The sequence below is a fragment of the Pholis gunnellus genome (genome assembly GCF_910591455.1).
Source record: "Pholis gunnellus genome assembly, chromosome: 17".
NCBI classification, from domain to species: domain Eukaryota; kingdom Metazoa; phylum Chordata; class Actinopteri; order Perciformes; family Pholidae; genus Pholis; species Pholis gunnellus.
The window spans coordinates 5,930,451-5,957,205 of record NC_136544.1 but is presented as its reverse complement, the minus strand read 5'-3'; the positions used below and the strand labels follow the sequence as shown (position 1 = coordinate 5,957,205).

Here is a 26,755-nt window from a genome sequence, read left to right as displayed (position 1 = left end):
GCAGACGCGAGGTAGCAGCTGCGTTGACATGCATGTGCAGTTGGTGCGTTGCATGCTGCCACCACGCACACCGTGTCATGTCGTATTGCTCATGTGCGCTGCGTGTGGAGGCCGAAGGCTTCGTCGAGCCGTTCAACGTTGTCATCTAAGCTGTCCATGCGGTTTAAACTTCATCTGCCTCTGGATTGAGGGAGACAGGTGTCAAGGCACAGTTGTTTCTGCGCGCACACACACACATATGCACATAACCAGTTGTTGCTGGGAGTACTTCACTTCCCCCCCGCCTCTCTCTTATGGCACAACAGACACACACATAGTTCCTTTAACTGAATGCACACAGCAGCAACCCTGTGTTACACGTGGACACTCTCAATAATCGCAGCCGCTTGTCGTGTTTCCACTTAAGATTCAAAAGATAGACAGTGGTGTAACTTTGTCGAGTAGTTTTCTCCATTTGTTCATCATGGTGAAGTAGAGGTTGTAGGTTGTCGCCCCCCCTGCAGGGTCGAGCTGCTGTACTCTGAACACATTATTCCTCTTCAAAGGGAATGACGCCGAATGGAGGATGGCGGTAGTAACTATAAGGGGGGCGAGTGCGTTAGTTCCATATGGCAACGCTCTTCAAAGGTGACACACGGCCAGTCACACTCTTCATGGTTCTATTTTGGGTGACGCATCTCTGTTCTGTAGTTTACTGTGTGCATAAGAGGGACGGCTGGACCCTCGGTGTGACTCGTGTCTAGGACGGCTCACCTTAGCCTACGGGGGAATTTAAGGCCGGCTGCTATATTCAATTCATTTGATTAATTCAAATTTTGGTTGTTGCAAGAAGTGCACAGCATTTATTTTGGAGTATCAAAGTTGATGGTTCAAATGTGCTTGATAACGGTTGAGGTGTCTCCCCCCCCCCCCCCCCCCCCCCCTCTCTGGGTCAGCGGTGGGCCCGGCTCCATAACGAGCCTGCTGACGCGCCGATTCTCGAAACTCATCTGTTCAGTTGGCTCGTCGGCGTCATCACTGCAGCAGACACACAAGCATCAAGTCGGCCTGTTTTCAGTTGAGGCTCCTATTGAGGTTTATGAACGAAGCTCCGACAGTCTGTCATCACATTTGATGACGTCCTCACCCTAAAGAAGTACATGTTGTGTTATTGTGTTTATATAAATGTGATTTATGGGGCTGTTCGATTGTCGAGTTAATACAGTTTGTGAGCGCGCAAGCAGGAGAGCTTTTGATGACTGCGGTGTAAATGAAAAGCTAAACGTCAGCGAATATGGATTGCAGCAAAACATTTCGTGGGATTAAAAACATGTTGTAAAGTTTAGATTTCTTTTCTCGATACATTTTGACTTTCGGACTTTCTAAAGTTCTTGGAAATGTTTGTGTCACGTAAGTCAGAAACGCACCTTTCGCAGCCGCCACTATTCCTACAGATGGAATAACTCCGGCTTTAAACACGATGAATAGACGTGCAAACATTTTTTTTTTTTTGCGAATGTCTTCATTTGAATGAAGCTTTGAACTATTCGACACAGCCCTACAGCTCATCAAAAACATCTTTACTGGTTGTTGGAAACCGTGTGCGTATTCCGTGCACTGGCCTTTTACCAGATGTGTTGCATCATCCCCCCCAAAAAAAAAACACCTGCTTAGCGCTGAGCCCGTGAGGAGAGGGTGTCAAGCCACCGCGGGCTTCTCCAGGCAGCGAGTGGCATCTTGAGCGTTTAGGCTGCTTAACTTTCCCACCTCCCGCATTATCTCCTCAAGACACCACGCGGGCCTTAAAGGAATTTGCAAGGGATCCACACCCAAGTCTGTTGCCCTCAGGGTTCAGTGTGTGTGTGTGTGTGTGTGTGTGTGTGTGTGTGTGTGTGTGTGTACAGCTACTCTCATAACAAACTGACAGCTACCTGTGTGTTTTGCTGCAAGTGTCGTGTCAGCACCCAGCTACTCTCAGTTTAACCAACAGCGTATTTAGCTTTATTCATGATAATTACCCTGTGGGATTATGGTATTTGTGTGTGTGTGTGTGTAGCAACTGTCCCATTAGAAAGTGACAGATAATACTGACTTCCACGCCACACGGGGACACAGTTTGACCTGTTACAGATGAAGATGCCTCAGTATTGGTGGCTTAATGCACTGTGTGAAACTACTCCACCTCGGGGTTCACTGTCCGCCAGCCCCATACAGCCATGGTGGTATTGTCCAACGCTAATGCTGCTCTAACTGCACACTGCCCAAGGCTGTGAGCAAGCGGGGTCGAGGTGTGAGAACGCTCCGCATGTTACACCACACACACGCACGCACGCACGCACGCACGCGCGCACACACAGGGTCGGGCACATTGCGAGCGGTGCAGCGGAGCCCTCGATGTATGCAGTATCTCTAAAGGATTCTAGTCCTGCATGACAAGCGGCGTCGTACCTCTGCACACGCTGCACCCTATCTTGCACTGCAGCACCTCGAGTCAGTTTTTGTTTTCTGAATTGTAACTTCTTATGCAGAAGTCGTGACAGCGGTGCACCCTTTCCCCCCCGTCTTGCAGCATCCACTGAGGTCTTTCTTCATCATTTAGTGGAAACATTGTCGATACTTCAATCCAACCTGTTTTTAGCTGAGGGTCGTCTGCATCCAGTCAGGATGAATTACCTGCAGTACGGCTTCACCAAAATAAATCAATAAATGACTTTAAGCCTGATACAGAAAGAGACCGTATTCTGTTTGAGTCCATTATAATTATATTTCGGTTGGTTATTGTTGTTTATTTTGTACATTGTATTTATTTAGATGCACTTTTAAGCTTGCTTTAGTTTTTTATTGAAATTAACCTTTTTTTTAATTTATTTATTTAGTCTGCTTCGGTTGTCATCATCTATATTAACTACAACTTATAATTATTTTCATTGATTAATGAGCTGATATAGTAATATATAAATGCCGGTTATAATTTCTAACAGCCCAAGTGAACTTCTTCAACTATCTTGTTCTGTCAGACCAACGGTTCAAAACCCAAAGATATTCAGTTTAATGTCATTTATGGCAAAGACAAACTGGATTCTTCCTGTTTGAAAATAGTTGCAGACGGGTTTCATCTGTCATTCCATCGACTGATCATTGCAACTTCAATAACCTTTTAATAAAGCTTTAATAATCTTTTTGCACAATAATGGCAGTCCTGGGACACAAAAGCAGCCGCCTGGTAAAGGCAGAAAACGATGACCGCCTCTCGAGCGGCGCTGCTCTTTTGTCTGTACACAAGCAAGTCCTGCTGCCGCTGAAAACACAATCTTATCTGTTTATTTCCAATGATTCGATCTCTGCGTATGTTTTGGTCTGTGGTGGTGTGCCAGAAAAGAGTTGTGCAAAGGAGCTTCTTTATTTTTAGATCCTCTTGCTTTGCCCAAGGTGAGTCAGATTGTTGCAGAAAGTCAGTGTGATAATGATGGTGATGAACTCAACTGTCAAAAACAAGCGAGCTGTTTGTCACAGATCCCAGCGCAGCCGCAGAGCTGCTGACGCTGACAGACAGCGTCGCGTTTGCCTGTAGTTTAAAGTTGGACTTGAAGCATTTAACATTCCCGTTGTTACATTAAACACAAGGGACAACATACAGTTTTCCGTCAGGTCCTCGGTCGTGCCAGATAGCCACCCATGTGTCCTCTTGTGCTGAGTATTGGTGTGTTTCCCAGGAACAGCTTTTTCTGTAATCTGATTGGCCCACAGTCAGGAAGGAGAGACGGGAGCTTCTGCAACAGAGGCCACCGTATAAGGAGATGGGCTGCGGCTTACGCTTTGACCGACGTCTCGGTGCACTTCAGGGGCGGGTATCGATGGTTTTAAAAGGGGAAAAAGAAATTCTCCCTCTGGCTTTCATCAAGCGTGGCAGGCGAGCATGAAGGGGGGGCGGGGGGAGGCAGGCACGCAGGCATACTTAGTTCTCCGACCACAGGAGAAGAAAAGAGCCGGGTTGCAGAGGGAGACGAAGCTGTATAAAGACTATTTCTGTCTTTACAGGCGCTGCAGAGCTCCAACACACAGACTGTTTGCATGATTGATGAGTTTCAGTAGCATCGCCGCTCGGCCGCTCTTCCAGCGTCTCTGCGGCGGCTGCTGTGCGCTTCACCCGGGCGGTTAGAGGGTTAAAGTCAGCAGACAGACATAAACGCACGCTTGAAAAGGTTTGCAGTGGAACCCCCCCCCCCCCCTCCTCATCCTCCTCTCCATGCATGGAAACACATATGGTGTCTCAGGTAGCTCAACTGCTGCGTGTGTGTGTGTGTGTGTGTGTGTGTGTGTGTGTGTGTGTGTGTGTGTGTGTGTGTGTGTGCGTGTGCGTACGCGTACGCATGAGGGGAGAGTGGTACCGTATGGATGGGTAGCTCCTTCTCCAGATGGTCCTCGTTATTTAGTAATATCGGAAACGTTTCAGTCGATACTCGACCTCCTCTGTTGACCGATCGCATCTCTTGTCGTTCCCATACGGAGCCTGGCCTGTTTCAAACGTATCGCCGAGTCTCATTATGTCAAAAAAATTCACTCTGGAAAGTTTCGGACCAGATATAACTCTTAATAGAGAGTGTCATGATTTCCCATAATCCCCTTCCCCCTCCCCGTTAAGCCCCCAGCCCCGGTTTCTTTTTCCATTATCCCTCCTCTCCTCTTTGACTATATGATGCTGCCATGTAGGGCAGTGCTGCTCCTCAGTCAGCGGGTCAGGAATGCCTGTGTGGACTTAAGGAGGTGCTGTTCTCAGCTCTTAATCCACTGACGGCTTCCATTCGTCTGCCTGTTTATGAGTTCGTCCATTAATCCAGTTCGTGATTGTTTATGCTTCGTTAGTTCAAACTGACCTGCTGAGGAAAATATCTCACGCTCACGAGCACAGTGCCGGTGTTCTTTAAACCTTTCGCAGCAGGAGCCTCAAAATGATAACCACTTAAAATGCTTCTTCACATGACCGATCATGCGCGAGCTCCAGACGCTCTGATTGCCATTCTCTTGTCTGATTTGGAATTTTTTTTTTTTTAAAGGCTGACCTGGTGATTCAGATTATCTGTCTAAGAACTATAATTGACTTTCTTTTTCATCTATAAACGTAAAATACAAACCATTCACAAAATTAGGACGTTATTACATCAGCAGCTAAGAGCTGAAACAGGTCGTTATTCCCTCTCTTATATCTCTCCTACATCGCTGTTTTTTTTTTTTAAACATCATGCGGCAGAACACGCGTGTAAATGTGGCCGGCAAACGGATCTGAAATACGAGACCGATTGCCGGTTTGGATCGATCGGTGCATCTCTAGTGGGAGCGTCGTGTTGTGACATCTGGTCCAGTTGTTTCAGGGGAACCATGAGATAGAATAAACAAACGACGATCCGTGTTTAAGATCTGGCATCTCCGTTTTAATGAAATATGTCATTTCAGGGAGACCCGGTCGCTGACAAGTCAAGTCAATTATATTTACACGTCCCGAAATCACAGATTGGCCCCAAGGGACCGGCTCTCCCTGACTCTCTCTCTCATGCTGTGAGGCTTAACGCATTGACGAGCACTCCTGTTCATACACGATTATTTCTAATCAGAAGCTTTAACCTTCTTGTTCTGTTGTCACCCTATTTTACTTCTTGTACTCCCTCTTCTTTCCCACTGCCGAGCATTTTCAGTGTGTGTGTGTGTGTGTGTGTGTGTGACTCAGCCCTGGGCCTGGATATGCCCGTAGGACACACCCTTTCGTGGCTGAACACAGGCTACTGCATGTTTATGAGCTCACATGTCCTAACAAGTACACTTGAGGCTTTGATCATTCCTAGGCCAAGGCCTAACCAATGAATTTTCCTTTTTTTATCACTAGATACCGTAGCAGATGGGGGAACACAATTGGCTTTCGGGCGCTCCTCCCCCTAACACGCATTCAGCCTCACTTTCCCAGATTTTTTCCATCCTGTTTCTTTTTTATTTTTTTGGGGGGGGGGGGGTTATGCAGCCCTCTCTATCTATTGGGCTGGACCCCAGAAGCTGTCTGTCTTGCAGATGGGCCCTTTCTTTTTCTTTTTTTTTAATGCCTCAGCTGTCTGTTTACGGCCAATAATGCGGTAGACACACTGCAGAAGAACAGTGAGCTGTCAGGCTACAGGACGAGAGCGCGGGGAGGGAGCTCGTTGGCTTTGCGGCATCTGATGGTTACTCCGTCTAATTAAAAAGGCCGTCTGGAGACCGAGCGTCGCCCGGCCCCGATCCAGCCCACGGCAGGGACCAGACCAGCGGTTAATGGTGTTTGAATGCCGAGTGTTATGCTGCCTGGCCTGGTGCAGCCTTGACGCCAAACCCACTCGCTTTTTTTGAAAAGGCTTTATTTATTTCACAGCTCATTGTGTAACTCGCTGTACATCTGCTGTGTTTTGTGAAACTTACTCCAAGATGCCCTTGAGTGTGTGAAACGATTGAAGCAAAGCAGCATTGCAGAGTCAACACACACACACACACGCACACATACATACAAGATAAAGGTGTGTGTGTTGAGCAGCAGCAGCCATAAAGACTCTGTGGATGATCCTGCTGTTGATAGAGTTGTAACGGTGCAGAGAGAAAGATCCTGAGGCTGAAGTCCCCGCTGATACACAGTTCATCTGAATTATAGATGGGCTTTAAAGGAAATCCCCCCCCCCCTTCCCAAAAAAAGAAATAAATCCAGGAGCAAGTGTTCGCACAATGCAGCAGTGGCTGTAAACACGTCACGGTTGTGGCTGTAAACACGTCACGGTTAGCGTGGCGCTGTAGTTGCTTATCTCCCCGCGTGTCCATCCATCCCATAAGCATCTCTTTATCTCAACCTGTGTATCCAGTTTTCTCTCTCTTAATAATAGATGTGTTTGCTGTAAATATTTCATGGTCGGCTGACTGAAAACTCATGCCTGTCAGAGATATGGAGGTAGAGGGAGAGGGTAGCAGGGAGTGAGTGGGGGGAGGGACTGAGTGGTGAGGGAGGGAGGGAGGGAGGGAGAGTGAATATTAATAGGCAGGATTTTAACCCCCTCATTCTGCCTTCATCAGGACGCGACAAAGCGCTGCTTACAGTGTACATATGTTAAGTTGTCTTCTTCTCTCCTCTCCTCTCTTCTCTCTCCCTCCCTCCCTCCCCCCCGCTCCCACAGGGCTCTCAGGATTCGACAGGAGGACAGGAGGGATTGGTGGCCCCGCCCTTTTCAGCGTTCCCCCCTCCACCGCCTCCTCAAAACGGGCTGCCAGGGACAGAGTTCGGCCCCGGGGCCATGTTTGTTGCCGGGGGCGTGGCAGACGTGGGGGCCGGTGCAGACGTGGGTGCCTCCACCACCACCACCACCACCACCAACAGCAACATCGTAAGCACGGCCTTTAAGACGTTTGTATCGTTATCTGTCACAAGTGTGGGATGTTGAGGCGTTTTAGTTTGTCTGTTTTTCCTCATACTTGCATAACTGCACGATTTATTATATTCATTTTTATACACTTTTGTTAAATACATTTGCAGACATTAACCCTGGCTCATGGCTGCCTTCAGCTCTAAGGATGAACATGTAGCTCTACCACTATCATCCATTTTTATTTTAAAGACACAATGTTGTCCAAAACTGTTCATGAACAAACCTAGGAAACCTTCCCATCAGCCCCGGCTGGACTTTGTGTTTAGGGCTAATTAGTCATTGTTAGCATGTTAACGAGCTAAACAAAGACGGGGAACATGGTATCAAATGATACCTGCTAAACATAAGCATGTTAGCAAGTTTGACATTAGCATTTAGCTCAAAGCAACACATTGCTGGCAAGTAACCATGTATCCTTTAAGATGCAGTTGAGATCATAATGTGTATTTCATGCAGCAGAGCTTTAAAATAATTATCATAAGCCATTTTATCGCATTTAACTCAACCTATTGTCCCCCCCCCCACAGGGAAAGACAGACGAGGTGCCCCAGGGTGAGGCGGGTGTACAATGCGGCACAGGTGGCACGGGAGGCGGAGGCTCTGTGGAAGATTTGGATGACAAAGGGACCCCCAAACGCCTCCACGTCTCAAACATCCCCTTCCGCTTCCGGGACCCTGACCTCAGGCAGATGTTTGGGGTAAGAAACTGGGAATGTCGTGGCCTCATTTTTCTTTTTTTTTTTAACGGGGTTCAATAAATCAGTCGAGACACCCCGGGTCCACCGCGGCGGGGCCGGCCCACGAGGGGACACAAAATAGTCAAAACTACCACAAAGGAAAGAAACTCTTGGGTGTTCTCTTTGTGCTTGAAGGGGCAATTAGCTGCCATGTTTGTTTTTAAAATGAGGGACGAAGTGAGAGGAATAAGGGCACAGAGCAGTGTTCAAGGCAAAAGGATAGAAGGAAACGAATTGAAAGCTAATGGGAAATTGTTTTTTTGTGTAATAGCGACACCTAGTGCTAGGCTGTTGTAACACCATGTGAGAAGCTTCTGATTTAGCAGTATCCTAAAAGACTGATCTGTAAGGATCCGGTGACTGCTTTCTTTGCTTTTATATGTTTGCTAATTTCTTCCCTTAAATTTCTTTGCAGCAATATGGGAAGATTCTGGATGTAGAGATCATTTTCAATGAGAGGGGCTCAAAGGTAAGTGCGCAGACGACGCCTGATTCGCCACAATTCTTCCCTTACTGACAGTAATTCCCACATTGCATGCTTTTTTTTTCTTCTTTTCTCTGAGAATGCGACACTTTGTGACGTGGTTTCAGCGCGCCACGTGGGGAATCTTTGTTACGAAACTCCAATTATCTCTTAAACAATGTCAAGAGTGCACCCCGAGGTCTAAGGATGCACAGATGCTCCACGATCCCTCATGATGTGCCCTTCACTCACTCACACTCACTCACCGCCAACCTCTTTAACCTCTGCCGTGTACCACAGGGTTTCGGCTTTGTGACATTCGAGACCAGCGCAGACGCAGAGAAAGCCCGGGAAAAGCTCCACGGCACATTGGTGGAAGGTCGTAAGATTGAGGTAATTTTCCTCTCTCTCTCTCTCTTTTCCTCTCCCGTCTTCTCTTCTGTCTTCTCTCTGTACTCATAATTCTGCTTGATCACTGACTGCTAGCTCCCATCCTCCCTGTAGTGATATGCTCTGATGCAGCCCACTGGTATCCCACTCCCTGGTCCTCTCTGCAATATGTTCATTTTTGAAATTTCAAAAGACTTGTTTGTGTGGTGGGAAGGGGGGGGGGGGGGAGCAAGAACACTACATAAGGCATGCTGGGTACTTTTCCTCTGCAGCATATTCTTTTTTTCACATTAAGCTGTTGCCTCTTCACCTTTTCTTTCCTCCCCCTCCCCCTCGACTGATTCGCAACTCGTAGCCACGCGGATGTTACAACTTTTTCCGCAACATTGGAATGATGTTTGTGTAGTTGGCACCGGAGGGCACGAGAGGAACGCAGTGAAAAGGATGATGCATGGCAGATTGTTGTCAGATGCTCTTATTTTCTTCCCTAGTGTAGACATCCTTCTGTGTTCCCCTCTGCCAGTGCTGTGGCTAAGTGGTTGTGACAAGCGTCTGGCCTCCTGGTACAACAGCAGCATGCTGGGAAAAAAAAATCACAGCCACACTGATGCATGTTCACTCTCTGGGGTTCTTACGAAGATCTGTGCACTTGAGTTCTGATGTATGTTACGTTTATTTCTTTTCAGGTTATTTATATTGATTTAATGACACATGTTTTTTTTTTTTTTTTTTTTTAATGAAGCATGTGAGTTTTTGGAAGCCATTTTTCTTTTTTCTTTTAATTTGGGGTGTCAATCAGCCAGTCGTCCATATTGGATCTTTGACCCATGTCGCTGTAAGCCGGGATTTCTGCATGGGCTTACTGTGGTGTGTGTGTGTGTGTGCGCGTGTGTGTGAGTCAGTTCCTGCATGATGGATGAGGCTGGCTGGGACCCCCTTTATAGTTCTGTACTCTCAGTTCTGCCGCAGTGTGGTGGAGAATGAAAGATTGCCACCTGCATCCACCGGTACAGCACACTCCCTCCGCCACCTCCACCTTCAGCCAATCAGCAAGCTGAGCGGATACTGATGGAGCCGGTTCACCCTGCATCAGTCGCTCCTCTTTTGTTCAGTCAACAGCCTGCGTTGTCACTGGCATCGCCGTAACCTGATTCTCTGTTTCTCTCTCCCTCCTCCCCCCCCCCCCCCCCCCCACACACACACACGTTTTGCATGATGCCAGTCAGCCGTATTAATCAGCGAGCAGTCGGTCTCTGTTTTTGGGTTGTCACTCTGCATGTGTACTCTGTCGTGCTCCGGTAGTGGTGTCGGGCTGTAGCGAAGTCGTGCATCAGGCTGCATGGCGGGCCGGCTACAGGAGTCCGTAGAGTCTCTCTCTCTCTGTCTCTCTCTGTCTGTCTGTCTGTCGGTGGTGCATGGGCTCAAGGAGACAAAAGGCTGGCGCAGGACGAGTCGTGGATACGTGTTTACACATTCTTTTCAACCTGAGGAGAGAGGGCCAGACCTTTTTCTTTTCAGAGGCAACGCCGTCTGGCTGCTCTCCTTCCCTGCAGATGTTACTCTGGCTTCGACTGGTCGTATCATTTCAGAGTTTGTTGAATTATGTTTTTTTTTAGAGATGAATATGGCAGAAACATAACGACGGTAATCTGCATATTAATTTAATGAACTCTGAAATATCGGCCCACTGTATACAGCGGTTACACATGAATACTTCAGTATTGCCGTGTGTGACTGTGCGGTTCACTGCTATCCACCGGCATGAGTTGGGTTGGCGTAGGCTGCATGGTTGGTAGTTTAATGTGGAGATGTGGAGCTGAGGCAGTACCGCAGACAGCTGGATGTGTTTTTTTTTCTTGCATGTTTATTCTCTGCGGCCGTTGGTTGAACTCGTTTTGGTGATGGGACTGTTCACTTGTTCGGTTGGCATGAAATCCGTTGCACCTGGGTGCCTCCTAGTCTGGCTCCACTCACTGAGGAAATAAAGGCTGATTATTTGAGTTCTTAGTTCTTTAGAGTACGTTTTGATTGAATGATTTAAAAAAAAAAGGTTTGCTGAACTTAACTGGAGTGCTGGCGTTTGGTATTCTTTGTGCATGCCAATGGGAGTCGGTTAGTAGCTCTTCTCGTAGCTTAGCTGCCCCGTTAGCGTGCATGTGTTGTAGCCTGTAGGAACCAGAAAGAGAATTGTTGTGCTTAAAGTTGTACTCTACTTCTCTTTGTCTGGAATAAAACTCTGCGCTTTGAAGAAGTCAGATCCCTGTGTGCTTCCACTGTATCCATGTAAGTGGCCCAACTACGATTCACTTTGTCTCTTCCTGCTTCTCTGTGACCTCATCTCATCACCATTCATTCTATATATATATAGATATATATATATATAGATATATATAGAGTCCTATAGGCCTATATATAGGTCGGACAGTGTGTCTCTCAGTATGCACTCACAAACATACGCACCTCCATGCATCTCCACCCACTCAGGGCTGTCTCTAACATAACGTCTCTGCCTCGGGTAGTAACATTGTGGCTGTCATCGACTGTAGAGAGTCTCTCCAAACCATTCCGTCACATGCGTAGTCACATATTTCACTCTTGCGCTGCAATGACTGGCTGGGCGGGAAGTGCATTAGGGTCACTGCGCGGCCGCAAAACCCTCGATCAGGAAATCCTTAAGTTCACGTTGCATAAAGGTAGTAGTCCATACCAAAACCAGGGAAATTCCATGCTTCTCGTTACCCAATACGACACCATGGTAAATAAACAAAAACAATAAATCCTACGGACGTAAACACACATTCCTTTATTAGCGTTTATTGTTGTAGTTTATTATTAATCCCTGATGATTTACCTTAAATTTCCCGCCAAAAACAACACTTTACAAGATTACATTTGAGCACATTCATGATAGCATTATAATTAATCTTTGCCCAGTTCAGATTTTTGCTGAATAAAAGCTTGAACATATCTTACTGTCATTCAATGCGACCGCCATACGTTAGCGGTTAGCGCCGTTATTTAGCCAAACAGGACTGGGCAGCCCACCGGCTGCTAAAAGCTAACGTTAACTAGCTCTGCTCCTGCCGATTCCAGCACCTATTTGTTGTTCACGATGTAGCATTAACGTTGACATTTTCTATGTTCCCCGGTACACTGTGTCGCGGTTAATCTTGAGCCCTGATCCCCGGTATCCACGGTACCGGTACGAAATGGTACGGTAAGATTTTGAGAATCGTATGAGAAAGCCGCTCCTGGCTATTAGAATTCAAACTAATTCTAACCATAATAGTTTCATGTGTTTATTTTTATTTATTCAGCATCAGACAGTCAGCATTGTACAAAAGATTGACCTTGTTTTGCTTCAGTAGATTGTAGTGTGCCGTGTTGGAGGGCTGTGGCAAGAACAACAGCACAGCAGTGCGTACACGCCGGTGGTTGCACACAGTTTTGCACACGGCCACTGAGGAGAGACCATGCTAAAGCCTACAGACCCCCGTTCACTAACTCCTGCTCTGAGGTTGCGTGTTTGTGGTTGATCTGCGTGACTTGAGTGTTACAGGAAGTGACTGCTCCTCCGCAGCGCAGAGTTTTAGTCAGACATTTGAACACAGCAGAGCAGAAAAGCGCGTGTGTGTGTGTGTGTGTGTGTGTGTGTGTGTGTGTGTGTGTGTGTGTGTGTGTGTGTGTGTGTGTGTGTGTGTGTGTGTGTGTGTGTGTGTGTGTGTGTGTGTGTGTGTGTGTGTGTGTGTGTGTGTGTGTCACACGTGGTGCAGCTCTGCATGCAAAGGGAGGGGGGGCTACTACTGAGTGAAGAGTGTCAACATCAGTGCATGGATGAGTGCCATGAAAAGGGTGAGAAGAAGTTGTGCCTGTGGTTCTGCATGCCTCACACACACACACACTCCTCAACGGGACACAGCTGAACCTGTCGGCTGATTGTATTCAGTAGCATTATTTCCATAGTTTTGACTTGGTGAGATTGTGAGTTGTTGGATGGGCCGAGGTGAGAGCTTACCAGCTCCTTGTGTCCCAGTTTTATAAATGCCCCCCCCCCCCCCCGGCTTTGGATGTGACCGGTGCCGTTTTGTAATCGGAGCTTTCTGTTACTGCATGGTTTGAAAACGATTTAACGAATGAAATGTGTGAGTATCCATGTGTGTTTGCTTTGTACGTGAGTGAAAATGTAGAAAAAAAAGGTTGAAAGAAAAGGGGAAAGAGAGTTTTGCACTTTGCCCTTTCCAACCCTCTTTGTGTCGGCTCCTCTCTCTCTCTCTTTCTGTCTCTCTCTCGCTCTTTCTCTCTCTCTCTCTCTCTCTCGCTGATCACTCACTCTCTCTGTCTCTCTCTCTCTCTCTGATCACTTCATTCTCTTGTTGCCAGTCAAGTTTGTCTTTCTGTCCCTTTTGTGTTTAATTTGAAAGCGTTTTCTCTCACTTTTAACCTTCTTTGTTTTGCCGTCATCTCCGTCTGCCTTCATCTGTTTTGTTTTCCAATTTTCTCCGTCTTTATTTTTATTTTTTTTATTGTTTGACTATCAAACAACCCTCAGTGTGTTGTTGTTTTTTGTGGTGACAACTAGAAATTACAGCCGCTCTACCCACGGCCAACTTTCCAAAGGCGTGCGCTCTTCTCTTGTGGCCTAACCGAACCACACAGGAATGAGTCACGGCTAAAATACTTGTCCACTTGTCCTTTTGACTGCGACAGAGCCAGACAGCGTTGAACCTTTTTTTAACTGTTTCTGCTCTTATGAAGGAGGGTGCTGTTCATTTGTATCATCGCTGCACAAGGCTAGTTTTTAGTGGGTAAGGCAACGTTTGATCGCTGTATTGATGCTCTGAGCGAGCATCCTCTCTCCCTTTTTCTTCCTCTCATCCTCTGTTCTGAGCTGTCACACTGCTGCTATCAGCTGTTTATTTCACATGGGTCAAGAAGGAGGAGGAGGAGGATGAGGATGGGGGGGGGGGGGGGGCATTTAGGTTTCTTTTGTTCCTGGGATTATTTGTTCCTTTATTTATTATATTTTTTCTGTTTCCCTGACGACTTCTGTGTGTTGTTGTCAGTCTCCACGGTAACCACTCGCTGTTTCTACGGCAACGGTAAGTTGTGTTCAAACATCTATCACTGAACTGATCCCCTCTCCCCCCCCCCCACCCCCCCCCCCACCCCCCCAACCCCCCCCCCACCCCCCCTGAAATGGGCATTCGATACAGTAGTATGTACAGTACAATGTTAGTCTATCAGCTGATGTTAATGTGACAAGCCCCGCCCTACAAAGCTACTGCTGTTATGTAACGTTACAGCGCACATCACAGTATCACAGACAGACACACACAGCGTCCTTCAACAGAGTGGGTATTCCAGCAGTCATGTTTCCTCCACATGCCCGTCCCCCACCATGTCATTAACACCTCACCGGGAATGACCGAATGTAATCACCCTCCTTCATGCAATGACACGGCTATCCGCAATCCATCTGATTAATTCTCCATTTGGACTCAATGTATGTACAATTCATTTTCTTGAACGATTTAAAAACGATTTAAAAAAATAAATAATAATCAACAGAAATGGTACGAAGCTTTGCTCCTCGTTTGCTGCCTACAGTTGCTCTGACACAGAGCAAATAACGCTATAATAAAGTTTTTATTTGATTTGATTTTATTGACCTGCCTGCTTTTAGCTCAGTGTGCATTTGTCAAATATCAGCCACTTGGTTTAAATGTGCATTTTTGAGAAACGTGAGTTAACGCAGGTTCAGGTAGGGAGTTTATCCGGGCTTTGAGTCAGTGTGGCTAGCCAGCATCTGCAGTGAGAGGGAATTTACGTCCATTTACAATATTCATACGTTAGTCCTGTCTTAAGAAAGTCCAAAATATTAGCAAATAACTCTCCCAAATCCCAAAAGCTGGAGTGTTAAAACCGGTGCTCCTGACGAGCGACCAAAGCTGCTTTTTCTGCAGCTGCAGTATGAGTTTGGAGAGAGCTCAACGGATAAAACACTGTGGAATATTCCCCAGAGGATGATATTTGATTAAAGAAGTCCACTACTAATTCCTAATAATAATACTAATGACAAACACCGTGACGGCCGGAGTGCGTGCTCTCTGCAGGACGGTGTCTGCGCTCGGGCCAAGTAATTATTTCTGGAGGCGAGAGAAGCTTCACTCTGTAGCACCGCTGTACAACAACTAGTGGACTGACTCCAACAGAGTGAGACGTCTTCCATCCAGTCACATTATCTAGTTACACTTTCATTCACATCATATCAATGATTTGAAAGGTAAGGTGTTGAGGGGTATCTGTAATAATATCAAAAACATTGCTTAGATAGCGACCACAAACATTTAATGTCTCGTTGGAGATGACATCACACGGCAGACTTTCCTCTGCAGTGGAATTACCACATTGTAATTATTAAAGTAGGAGCTGCTCCCCTTTAGAGGAAGGCACTTGTTTTTAAAAACCCGCAAAACAACGTCTTTCGCGGTGCCATAAAAAACCAGAAAGTCAGTTTAGAACCCATACTGCTTCAGACGTGGTCCCTTATCAAATCCGTGTTGTGTCGACCATATGCATTTCAAAACCGATATGGGGTTTACCGTACTGTGTTTTGGGTCTCTCTTATGCTGCCATGTTGTTTTTCTCTTTTTGGTTTGGTTTTCTTGTAGTGGATTGTCTGTGTACTAGTAGTCGTAGTCGTAGTGTACTGGTCCTAGTTTGTGACACACAGTTCTAATGCCTGGCATAGTGTCTCATGTTTATTTGATTTTCTCTCCTTTTTTTGGGAATGAGGACTGCTCTCTCTCTCTCTCTCTCTCTCTCCCCTCTCTCTCTCTCTCTCTCTCTCTCTCTCTCTCTCTCTCTCTCTCTCTCTCTCTGTTCCCTCCATCCTTTGGTGCTCTGTTTCTCAACCCCACCACATATAATGAGATTTTCAGGAGAATGGTCACCAAATCTAATTGCTTTATTTGAATGATGCACCTTGGGATTTATGTTTTGTTTTTAAACGGATAATTGTTATTGGTTATCTTTTTGTGTTGCTCATGTAAACGTTTTATTTATTTTTTTTCTTTTCTTTCTCTTCACTCCATCTTTATGTTCTCCTGTTTATTTATTATTTTGTGTACATGGACTGGCTCCGTCTCTCTCCTTCTCACCTGCATCCCTTCCTCTTTAACGTATCTGTCCCATCTTTGTCTCGTACGTGTTCGATGTGGGAGTGCTGCGATTGTTTTGATTGGTCTCTATGCTGCATCCGACGCTTGCTGATTGGCTGAATTCTTTTTTTTAACTTTTTTTGGTTTGTTACTCACTCTTGGTCATGTGTTGCGCCCATATTTGGCTGCGTGTAATCTCTGTGTTATATGACTTATTAATTTGTCAAACAAATGTTTTTTGCACCCCCCTCTTTCTCTCCCTTGTATTTATTCATTTTTTTATATTTTCTTTTAGGTATGTAAACCCCACAAGTTTGGTTTCATATGGAAATGTGACTTCATTTTGTCCTGGTGTTACTGTTCAGGCCGGACTGGGAGGGCAAAAGTGGGACGAGAAAGACTGAATGTTTATTAACACTTTGAGATTTGCCTCCATATTCTGTTGATTTGCATGTGTTCCTGTCACCCAGTTTCAGTGATTGCACATGACACAAACACGCTGTGCACACACACACACACACACACAGACACACACACAGACACACCATTAACATAAGCCTAACTCTTCATGAGCATTAACTAGTCAACATAAAACTTCTCGTGAAAAGGTCCGGATGAAAATGTCGCCGTGACAAGTTGTTCATTAACTTTACATTTCAAAAATGTTTCCACTCAGACACCCGTGGACAGTCGGTCGCGTCCGACAGCTTAGGCTAATAGAATCGTTTGCCGGCGACCTTGCCATTTGCGATGAGGGGGAAAATGAGGTAAAGCTCGGCAGATCCAGAGCGTGACTCACAGAGAGCGAGAGACGATGTCGAGGCCTTAATGGTCTCCTGAATGGAGAGTGCGGCGTGTAGCGCTCTCCATTCCTCCGCCGCTCTCTCTCTCTCCTCTTCTTTTGTCTCTCGCACACTCTCCCCTCATTTAGCCAGAAGGTCATTAATCTTCAGGCTCGCCACACAGCCGGTCGTAGAGCTCCAGCATCGCGCTGGGGGAGCGGCGCGGGTTATTACGGAGAGCTACAATCTCCTTCTCTTAAGACACATCAAAGGAAGATGGGGATAGATCAAGGGACCGGAGTGTGTGTGTGTGTGTGTGTGTGTGTGTGTGTGTGTGTGTGTGTGTGTGTGTGTGTGTGTGTGTGTGTGTGTGTGTGTGTGTGTGTGTGTGTGTGTGTGTGTGTGTGTGTGTGTGTGTGTGTGTGTGTGTGTGTGTGAGCCTTTTGAAGCTCAGAGAGGAGATTATCAGCCATCTTGGATTGAAAGCCTGAGCATTAGACGGAAATGTCAGTCGGCGTGCGTGGAACATGCACACACACGCACTCCTAAAAAACAAACAAAAACACATACACAATATTTTCACCTGCGCGTGCCAAAGAACATGAACCAGTACAGCTCAGTTTTCCTTTGCTGTGCCCTCGTCCCCCCTTTTACAATGAGTCCACAATGAGTCACCACATCTCTACTGGGCAAAGTAGACTGGCTTTTTTAATTGCATGATGACTAAAAATCCTCCTAACAGCCCCCCCCCCCCTCCATCTTTTACACACCAGTAATGAACACTGAAAGAGTTAGCAGCCATGTCAGGAGTTAAGTTTGTTCTCTTCGATCACATCGGTAAATTATGACACGTTTTAGACGTTTATTCAGTCACATGTTTGCGTGCGCGGCATTTTACACGTGACGCCGACATTTAAACCAGCTGAAGTGAGCATTTCCACAATAAAAACAAGCTCATGTGACAGACTATTCGTGCAGGACAGAGTGATGTAAACTACATGTTGACGCCAGTATTCACGTTTTTAATGACCCAGTAACTGTACACAGATAATAGCGTTGTCACTCCCACAGATGCACCGAGAAGTACACAAAAAGGGAGGCCGACACGTTGAACAAAACACACACACACACACACACACACACACACACATCAGCCCTGTGATGGAGTTCACTGTGTTTGACTCTGTGTTGCACTTCTTTGCTTTCCTGTGTGGACTTGTGTCCCAAGTGTCTCTGACCGCCTGCTCCTCCGTCCCCCCCCTCCCCCAGGTGAATAACGCCACCGCCAGGGTGATGACCAACAAGAAAATGGTCAGCCCCTACCCTAACGGAGAGGCTCTCAGCACGCTGCCTTACGGTAACGACCACACACACACACACACACACACACACACACACACACACACACACACACACACACACACACACACACACACACACACACACACACACACACACACACACACACACACACACACACACACACACACACACACACACACACACACACACACACACCGCCTCATCATCCAAAACAGCGTAGGTACTCGCGGGGAGGCAGATGGAAAATGCAGCCGCAGCGTTCCCTCCCCGCGGGCTCCGCTAGCAGAGTCAGACCTCGTTATGTAAGGCCGGCCAGCAACCAGGCAATTTATTTTAGTCGCCACCCACCAGCCGTGATGTGAGCTGAGAGAAAGCGGTGTCGTTCGCTTAACCCCAGTCCCCCCCTTTTTCTTTTGCATCTTAGCAGAATACTAAACGTGTAATAGATGGTTTATAACACACTACAGATGTCGTTGCATGCAGCTATAAGGACATGTAGTATTTGTTGCAATAACAACTTCCCCTATGAAGACATATTATGTATAATGTTGTCATATTGCTTACAGCTACATCATAGTGTGTTATAGATGTGGGGGGGGGTTCAAATATAGTCTTGCCATCGGTGACCCGCTCTCTCTGGCCCGGTCGTCCATCATCCCTACTATTCCTCCGCTGTGGCCCCTCTCTTTAGCACCCTCTGTTTGCCAGACAGCATAAAGCCGTGTGCCGTTCTTTTATCTTATTTGTATATAAAATCCCCGTGTAAGTGCAGCGGGCTTACATTGTAGGATTGAATGCTCTTCGTGATCTGCCCGTGATCTGCCCCATATTAATCGAGTGCCCCGTCCTCTCTTGTGCAGCGGCAGCGGGGTGGAAATTGAGTCCCATGATGGGGGCCATGTACGGACCTGAGATCTACGCAGGTAAGGCCTCTCTACTATCTCCCTCACCCACATTTTATAACCTGTCTCCACGGCCTACTCTGCGCTTTAATCACTCTCCAACCTTTCATTTATATTAACGCACCACATGCCTAGCTTTTCTCCTCACTCTGCAGTGGGACTGTTCCCCTTCAACTCTTTCTTTCCTCCTTAATTCATCCCGGTTTCCTCCATTCACATTGTCCTCTTTTTTCCCGCCCTGCGTCGTTACCTTTCCTCCCTAGATCGCCTGCTGACTCTCCTTTCTCGTCCTTCAGTCCCAGGGTTCCCATACCCCTCGGCAGCAGCGGCGGCGGCGGCCACCACGGCGGCGGCGTTCCGCGGCGCCCACCTCCGGGGCCGCGGCCGGCCCGTCTACAGCGCGGTGCGCGCTGCCGTGCCTCAGCCCGCCATCCCCACCTATCCTGGGTAAGAGCAGATGCGCCGCTTATGAGCCGTCCCAGATCTGCGGTGTGCGACGCAATTTTAGAAAAAACGAGTCGAGATCGAGTGTTTTGTTCAGGAGCACCTCATGAATACCAATTTTCAGAATCACTTTTTCCGGATCCTATTTGAGCAGCTTAACACGCTTCTCGTGCTCACACGTCATTCACTCTTCACTCTCTTTAGCGGTCCAACTGGCACATTGTCAGTCACTTCTTAGGCCATCCAGCAGCGAGTTGACGCGCTGATGGGATTGCACCGTTGAATGCTCATTTGAATAAACTCCCAGATACCCCCATCAGCAGATTAGCATAGGCACACACCAAACCACGCTCAGTCATTACGCAGAAGCAGTCAGATTTGCTACCAATTATTAAAATGTACCGTGAGCCGTTTCTGTTTTAGTTTTTTTTGTTATATATTTTTTTGTCCCCTCAGTGTGCGCAACTGTGCATGTCGATGCTGTGCTGTGATGATTGGCTAATGGGGTTGCGACTGCTAGGATATTCCGATCAAAGCGGAGTTGATTGGTTAATTGCCTCGCGGCTGCTCACTGTGATGATAATCAAATGAAGCTAAACAACATAAAACTGGGAGGGGCTGCTGCAGGAAATACCCTCTCCATATCTGCTCCACTGACAACTGCCATAAAACGCTCCATTGGCGGCCCCCTTTACTGCCTTGGTTTTCTGGTAGCCGGGGAACAACAGCGCTTAATGGTCTCATTTCAGTTCAATGAGCTCAGCGCAGGAGCCCCACGAGCCCGTCGTCTAATGCTTCTGGTTTCAGTTATGGAGCTCAGATGGAAGTTGTATTTCCTCTGCATGCTGCATGGGTGTGAAATAACTACTTTTCTCTCTCTCTCTCTCTCTCTCTCTCTCTCTCTCCCCCCTCTCTTCCTGTACCATCTTTTGTTTTCGACCTCCATCCACTCTGGTTTTTGGGACTGTGCACCGCTCCGTTTGCACCCCCTCCTCCTCCACCACCTCTCCCCCCCTCGCCCATTTCCTCCTTCTCTCAGTGTGGTGTATCAGGATGGGTTTTACGGAGCTGCAGACTTATATGTAAGTAAACTCGCCTCCCACCAACACACCCTCTCCCCCCCGCTCACAACTTTCTCCTGTTCTCTCTCTCTCTCTCTCTCTTTTTTTTTTCCCCTCCGGGGGTGATTCTGCATGAGCGCTCAGTCATGCGCTGCACAGAGCTGCCTGCATAAAGGTGAATGATGAAAGCTGTTTTTTATTTTTTATTGTTGTGACACAAACGCAGCTTGGGGTCAAAGTGGGTTTGCGTTAATTTAAAAATAGCCGTGAAATCGTAATGATAGGATGGAGGGTGTCAAACGCCACTATGGAGGCTGCTCTGTGGGCGGATGCAACAGCGTGCGAGTGTCTGAAAAACAGTGTGTGTGAGTGTGTGTGTGTGTGTGTGTGAGTGTGTGTATCCAGGTTGACAACGGTTGTTTCTGTTCTCTCTATAGACTAGTGTTTCAGGACTCAGTCCTTAGTCCCAGATTGCCTCAGGTAGGGTCAACTCACCACCAAACCCACAGTGTGCATCGTCTTACCACCTCCTCTGATCTTATGAATCATCTTCCGATCTGATCTGGAACATGTTGTCTGTTAGTTCAAAAACAAAATGACCACTTTGAATTTTTTTGTATTGACTTTTCTACTAACTCACTGAAATGTGCTCTCTTTTCGACTGTGTGGGAAGGGCTTTGTTTGTTTGTTTACTAAACTACTAAATTGTATCGAGTGTGTAGTTTTGAGAACCTGGTCTCTTTTGTCTGGTCGCCTAGTTCTGGAGAAACTCTAACATAAAACCCCAAAAAAAAGAAAAATAGAAATTGGATGCAACCATGACGGTTCATACTAAACTAAAGATTTTCTCGCAAATCCTTTTCAAAATTGGAGGCCACCATTCCACAGAAAGGGTCCAGTCAATGTTGGGATGTGAGATGTCCTTCAAGTTGAAGCGGAGAACACGGTCTCTTCCTGAATGAAGCACTCCGATCGCTGCCGGGATGATTACTGAAGCATGCGCCGATCAGCTGCTGCATGCAGACATGCTGTACAGTACTACTGCTGCCCCCCCCTTTCCCTCCACTCACCCAGCAAGCCTTGTTCCATCTCTCCCCCTAATAACCCCCGGTTCCTTTACCCCCCCTCCCCTCCCTCCGCCGGTGTCTCTGAGAATGCCGGGTGCGTTTCTGTTGTGCTTTGCTGTGTGCTCTGTTCTAAACGGGTCCAAATGCAGCGGTGTTGTTTTTTTTGTTCATTAGCTTTAAACATTACTTTGGCTCATGCATGCGGTCTCAGTGCGAGGAGATGATTGTTCTAGTCAGCATAGGCTTGTGTGGGTGTGTTTGTGTGTGTGTGTGACTCCTTTTTTTTTCTTTTCCATCTTCTTCTTCTCTCTTTTTTTTTTTCTGTCTCCAGAATCCTCGTGAAAAAAAACACACAAATATTAACAAATGCAGTTTTTTTTGTCATAAATGTCTCCACTAGAAGTTCTGACTCCTTTACCTCAGACTGTAGGCGTCCTCTTGACGTATGCGACCGTTACTAGAATCTTCTCTCCCGGCGAGACGATGAGCTTTTCTTTATACGGCCTCAGCTGTGTGGACATTTTGTCTTCCACTGTTTTACCTCCCCGTGTCCCTCAGTGGTAATAATACAATCTAACTCAACCTCGACAGTCCAATTTCCTCTCTGTCCCACTGATAGAGCTCTGCTGTGCCACCATACAGAAATGCAATATACTGACACGTACTGTAATTCAGTTGTGAATGTATGTGTATACATATATTTATGTATTTATTTATATATTTATATATGTATGATAAACCGTTTTGGGATTCCATACAATATATGTAAGGAAATGTTATCAGTTATTTTTTTCTGAATACAAGGAAATAAAAAGTATTTAAAAAAATAATGTATTATTTAAAATGTGTTATTTTCAAATTTTATATTTGAATTGTGCATAAAAATATTACAAACAGTAGCAACATACAGTAATCCTGGTGTAAAATCTATAAAATTGATTAAAAAAAAGAGGTAGAATTTGCACATTCGTAACATTTAAAAATAATGAAATGTCAGTATATTCTATCTCTATATGCCCCGCTCCCTCCCAACAGACACTCATTGACACACCTTAGCCCAGGTGTCTTCCTCCTCTCAGCCATATGAATTAGTTCTGTTGTGTGTGTGTGTGTGTCTTTAGGGAGGCTACCCTGCTGCTGCTGCTGCCGCCGCCGCCGCGTATCGCTACGCCCAGCCGACGGCCGTAACCGGAGCAGCCGCCGCCGCTGCAACCTACAGCGACAGGTGAGGTCAAACACAAGACGCTCTGTGTAGTGTCAGAAACCAGCAGAGCTGAAGGACGATCTAAAGAGAGAATCCGAGGCCTCAGGATTTAATACGTAATGCCGGTTATAGACGTACTGGATGTGTAACAACATCCATGTTCAGTGCTGAGGGGTTACATCTGTATCATCACATGTGCACCTCTACAGGGAACCTTTTTGTTTTTAAAAATGATTTAACACGCGTGTCATTTCTTGTGTGTTGCGTGTGTGTGTTGCTAGTTACGGCCGGGTGTACACTACAGATCCCTACCACGGTTTAACTCCGGCCGCTGCAGCCTACGGAGTGGGAGCCATGGTGAGTGAACCGCACACTTGAGTTGTGTTTTTAAGACACTCGGCACTTTCTGTCATTGAGAGGCTCTGCCCGCTTTTGGCTATTCTTTGGATCCACTATTGGGCTTTTTGTGCAGTCTCAATGGAAGTGGATTTGTGGTTCACGTGTGGACTCCGTTTTCTAGATTAACTAGATTTCTATTCCCAGCGATCACAGTTGTAACTGTTGTCCCCTTCTGTCTCTTTCAGGCCAGTTTATACCGGGCAGGATACAGTAGGTTTGCTCCTTACTAAAACCGCAGATCACCACCGAGGAATTTCACACATCGCTCCAAAAAAACCCTATTTTTTCAAGCTCTTTGTTCGGCAGCAGCTCCCCCCGTCCCCCCCACCCTTCTTCCCCAATCATGTCTCTTCAGGCGGACTATAGTGACGACTCGTGTGTGTTGTTTTTTTTCTTTTTTTTTTTGTCTTTCTCTTCGTGGCGAGGGAGGTCATTCGCCACATCATACAACTCGAACTCTGTTTCTGTACGCTTCTGTGTGTCGCTGACGCGGGAAATCAACGACAAAACTGCCAGGGAGCGTGTCCCACATCAGAGAGCTGCAGCCCGCTACTTTGAACTACGGGGGCACGATTTAGGACGGTTTTTAAAACACTACGGGACCTGGAAGGAGAGAGACTGCTGATCCTGTGTGGTCCTGCACACCTTTTTTCCAACAAGTCTTTGAACCTATATATACACACTGCCCTATATACACACTCGCATTCAACGCCAACTACACGGTTTCCTTTTTACACTTTCCTTTGGTGTCGGTATGCACAGAATGATGCCACGGCAATTGCTATTGAAGGTACTGATCTTTTTAAACACTACACAATAATGACACTCTTGGACGGCTCGATTCAGAAGATACACAACGTTCAGCCTGAGGGAACCGGGAGAGATCTGGTCTACAGAAAAACCACAACAAACACTGCATGGGGGGGAAATAAACCCGCCTTTTTTTGTGTCATTTTTACAACATTTCACTTTCGCCGAATTTAAAAGGAAACACAAGAAAAACAACTAATGTTGAAAAAAAAAAAATCAAAAAAAAAGGGGGGGAAATGACAAGGAAAAAAAATGGAGTGACTTTTTTTTTCTGCATTACCTCGGTTTTTCTTTTCTTTGTTTTGCCGCCACCGATAAGAATCTGCATAGAAATGTCATCATATGTAACGTGGACGAACTGTCCACTGTCTTCTCTTCACATTTATTACTGTAACTGCAACACTAAGATGGGACGCGGAGTCATCTACGCTACGTTTGTCCATTATGAGAACTCAGTGCCCCCCCCCCCCCCTTCTAAAGGCTCATCCTCTGGTGTCTCCTAAACCGTCAGACATTCTGGCCGTGGCGGCGAAACGAGCGGGTCAGACGGACGAAGAACCCATCGAAAAAACTAGATTTAACAGATCTGAAGCAGGAACACCCACGCTGGGAAACTAATCGTGTGCCAGTCAGCCAAATGGGAATCCCTCCTGGCCAATTGAGATATTTCTGCTTTGAGGCAGAGCTGCTCCGTGTGTTTGAAACTCATCAGAACAAGCAGATCCCAACAGAACGGCCCAGATTAGAACACATTGGAAACAAAGAGGTTGCAGTCCTGTGATGGAGTAATGAGAATTTATCATTTTACTATTTATATTCCTCGTTGGGTTTTTTTTTAACGCCACATGTCCACATGATTTTTGGATTTTTAAACCCGTCGTGATGCTCTCTGGGATTGTTCGGTCCGGATGGTTTTAACGTCTCTGTCCTGTATTTATCACATCTCCGTATACTCTCACTATGTTGTTATTGATATTATTTGCCTTTTTTGGTTCCAAAGATTTTCTGAAGAAAGCACATTTTCTTTTGGGGTCCTGATGTATTTCTTAGTTTTGTGGTTGATACATTATTTTCTGTGCCTTTTTTTTTTTTTTATATATTTTTTTAATCTGTGGGTTGAAGCTGTATTTTTCAGCACAGTGTTGAAACAGCACCCTGGGAAATGCCATTGAAGCAGCGTCTACAAATATAAACAAAAGATAGAGCAGCAATTTAGGGAATTCTGACCCACAAACAGAGGGGAAAAAAACAGCAACAACCCGGTTAAATTGAATTCAGTTCACACACTCATTTATCGGCTTTTTTCCTTTTTAGATAACGCACAAAACATGCTGTGGAGTGCGGAGGCGTTTTGCTGCAGACAAGGGAAATCAGAGCAGATGGAGTCATGAGGGATATGCAGAAAAGGTCTGGAGCGGATATTTTGTGTTACGTTTGCCATTAGGGCCGAATAACTGGCAAAGTACATGGAGGGAGACATCCACAACAATGTGGAGCGCGCCCCGTGGCCCAGCGGCGGCCACCTTTTTGGAACAATGAAACAATGCGTGGGAGGTTAGTGGAGGGACATTGTGCCGGTGAAGGTGAGACGCTGAGCCATTAATCATTAGCTGACAGGATAACAACGTCCCCTGCTGTCTATTCTCTTTTCTTCTTCTTTTCAGGGGGCACGGACAGTGCGGGGGGGGGGGGGGGTAATGTTTTTGTATGATTGTGAAAACTGTGTGCAGTAGGTCCAATGAGTGTTTCTGACGCACATTACCTCTTTTTTTTTTTTTTTTTGTCTTATTATTCCTTACAAGTATTATCAGAAGTGTTGCTATGCATGCTTTTGTGAGAGAGGAAGGGCGTCGGTCAGAGAACCCTTTTTCATTGTAGTGCATGAATTTCAAATCATAGTGCTGGAGGAGGAAGATGATGATGATGAAGATGAGGAGGAGGAGGAGGAGGAGGAAGGGAGGGAAATGGGGGGGGGGGGGGGGTTACATAGCAGGAGGAGGAAAGGACTCGGATGTTATGCGATGCGAGGGGAAGAGAGAGGTAGAGAGTCCGGGCTGAGGCGAGAGGCAAGCGGGGGAGCCGCTTCGGCCCCGCTTCAATAATCCGGGTTATCGCCGCTCTGCGCCTCTGTAGCCGCTGCTGTGGTCACGTGTCGGGGATGTGTGACGTTTAATTTGATACGCCTAACCCCCCCCCCCCCCCCCCCTCTCTTGGTTTACTTCCATATTTACAATAAAACACGGCCCCGCCCCGCCTAATGATTATTCTGCTGTAAAATAGGGAAATGTAAAATTCACGCGCGTGTGAGGCTGGTGAACGGGCAGCAGCTGCTACAGAGCGGGACGGTGAACACGTGCAGATGCTCGTTTAGCGGAGTCTCCACCTCGGGCTGCCCGGTCGAGGCGGCGTCATCGTTATCGAGCAGAAGCTGCGGTGACTCCGTGCGGGGTCTAACAGGAGCGAATCTAGGGCTGCTGGAGCACACACACACACACACACACACATACTTACACGCGCACACACACGAGGTTCTCCTCAGCCGCTGACCCCGACTCCGCCCTCCCCCGCACTGTGCGCGAGTCAACCCAGTGGGAGTTTTTGTGTACA

The 26,755-nt window shown here is 46.7% G+C and overlaps 1 protein-coding gene across 4 annotated transcripts in view; it reads left to right on the top strand.

The window, feature by feature from the left end:
• The window catches only part of LOC306709411 (RNA binding protein fox-1 homolog 2-like), a 37,902-nt gene extending 11,847 nt beyond the window's left edge, over window positions 1-26,055 (top strand). For 2 of the 4 annotated variants that reach the window (XM_079177528.1, XM_079177530.1), the window contains 11 exons: window positions 7,158-7,364; window positions 7,934-8,104; window positions 8,559-8,612; window positions 8,907-8,999; window positions 18,208-18,295; window positions 19,122-19,184; window positions 19,460-19,610; window positions 20,647-20,689; window positions 22,857-22,960; window positions 23,221-23,296; window positions 23,524-26,055. In XM_079177528.1, coding sequence (XP_079033654.1) covers window positions 7,158-7,364; window positions 7,934-8,104; window positions 8,559-8,612; window positions 8,907-8,999; window positions 18,208-18,295; window positions 19,122-19,184; window positions 19,460-19,610; window positions 20,647-20,689; window positions 22,857-22,960; window positions 23,221-23,296; window positions 23,524-23,568 — 1,095 coding nt within the window. In that variant the 3' untranslated portion in view covers window positions 23,569-26,055. Of the gene's footprint in view, window positions 1-7,157; window positions 7,365-7,933; window positions 8,105-8,558; window positions 8,613-8,906; window positions 9,000-18,207; window positions 18,296-19,121; window positions 19,185-19,459; window positions 19,611-20,646; window positions 20,690-21,105; window positions 21,149-22,856; window positions 22,961-23,220; window positions 23,297-23,523 lie in introns of all 4 variants that reach the window. The other 2 variants (XM_079177529.1, XR_013767476.1) reach the window with 2 other exon arrangements.
• Window positions 26,056-26,755: the final 700 nt, after the last annotated feature.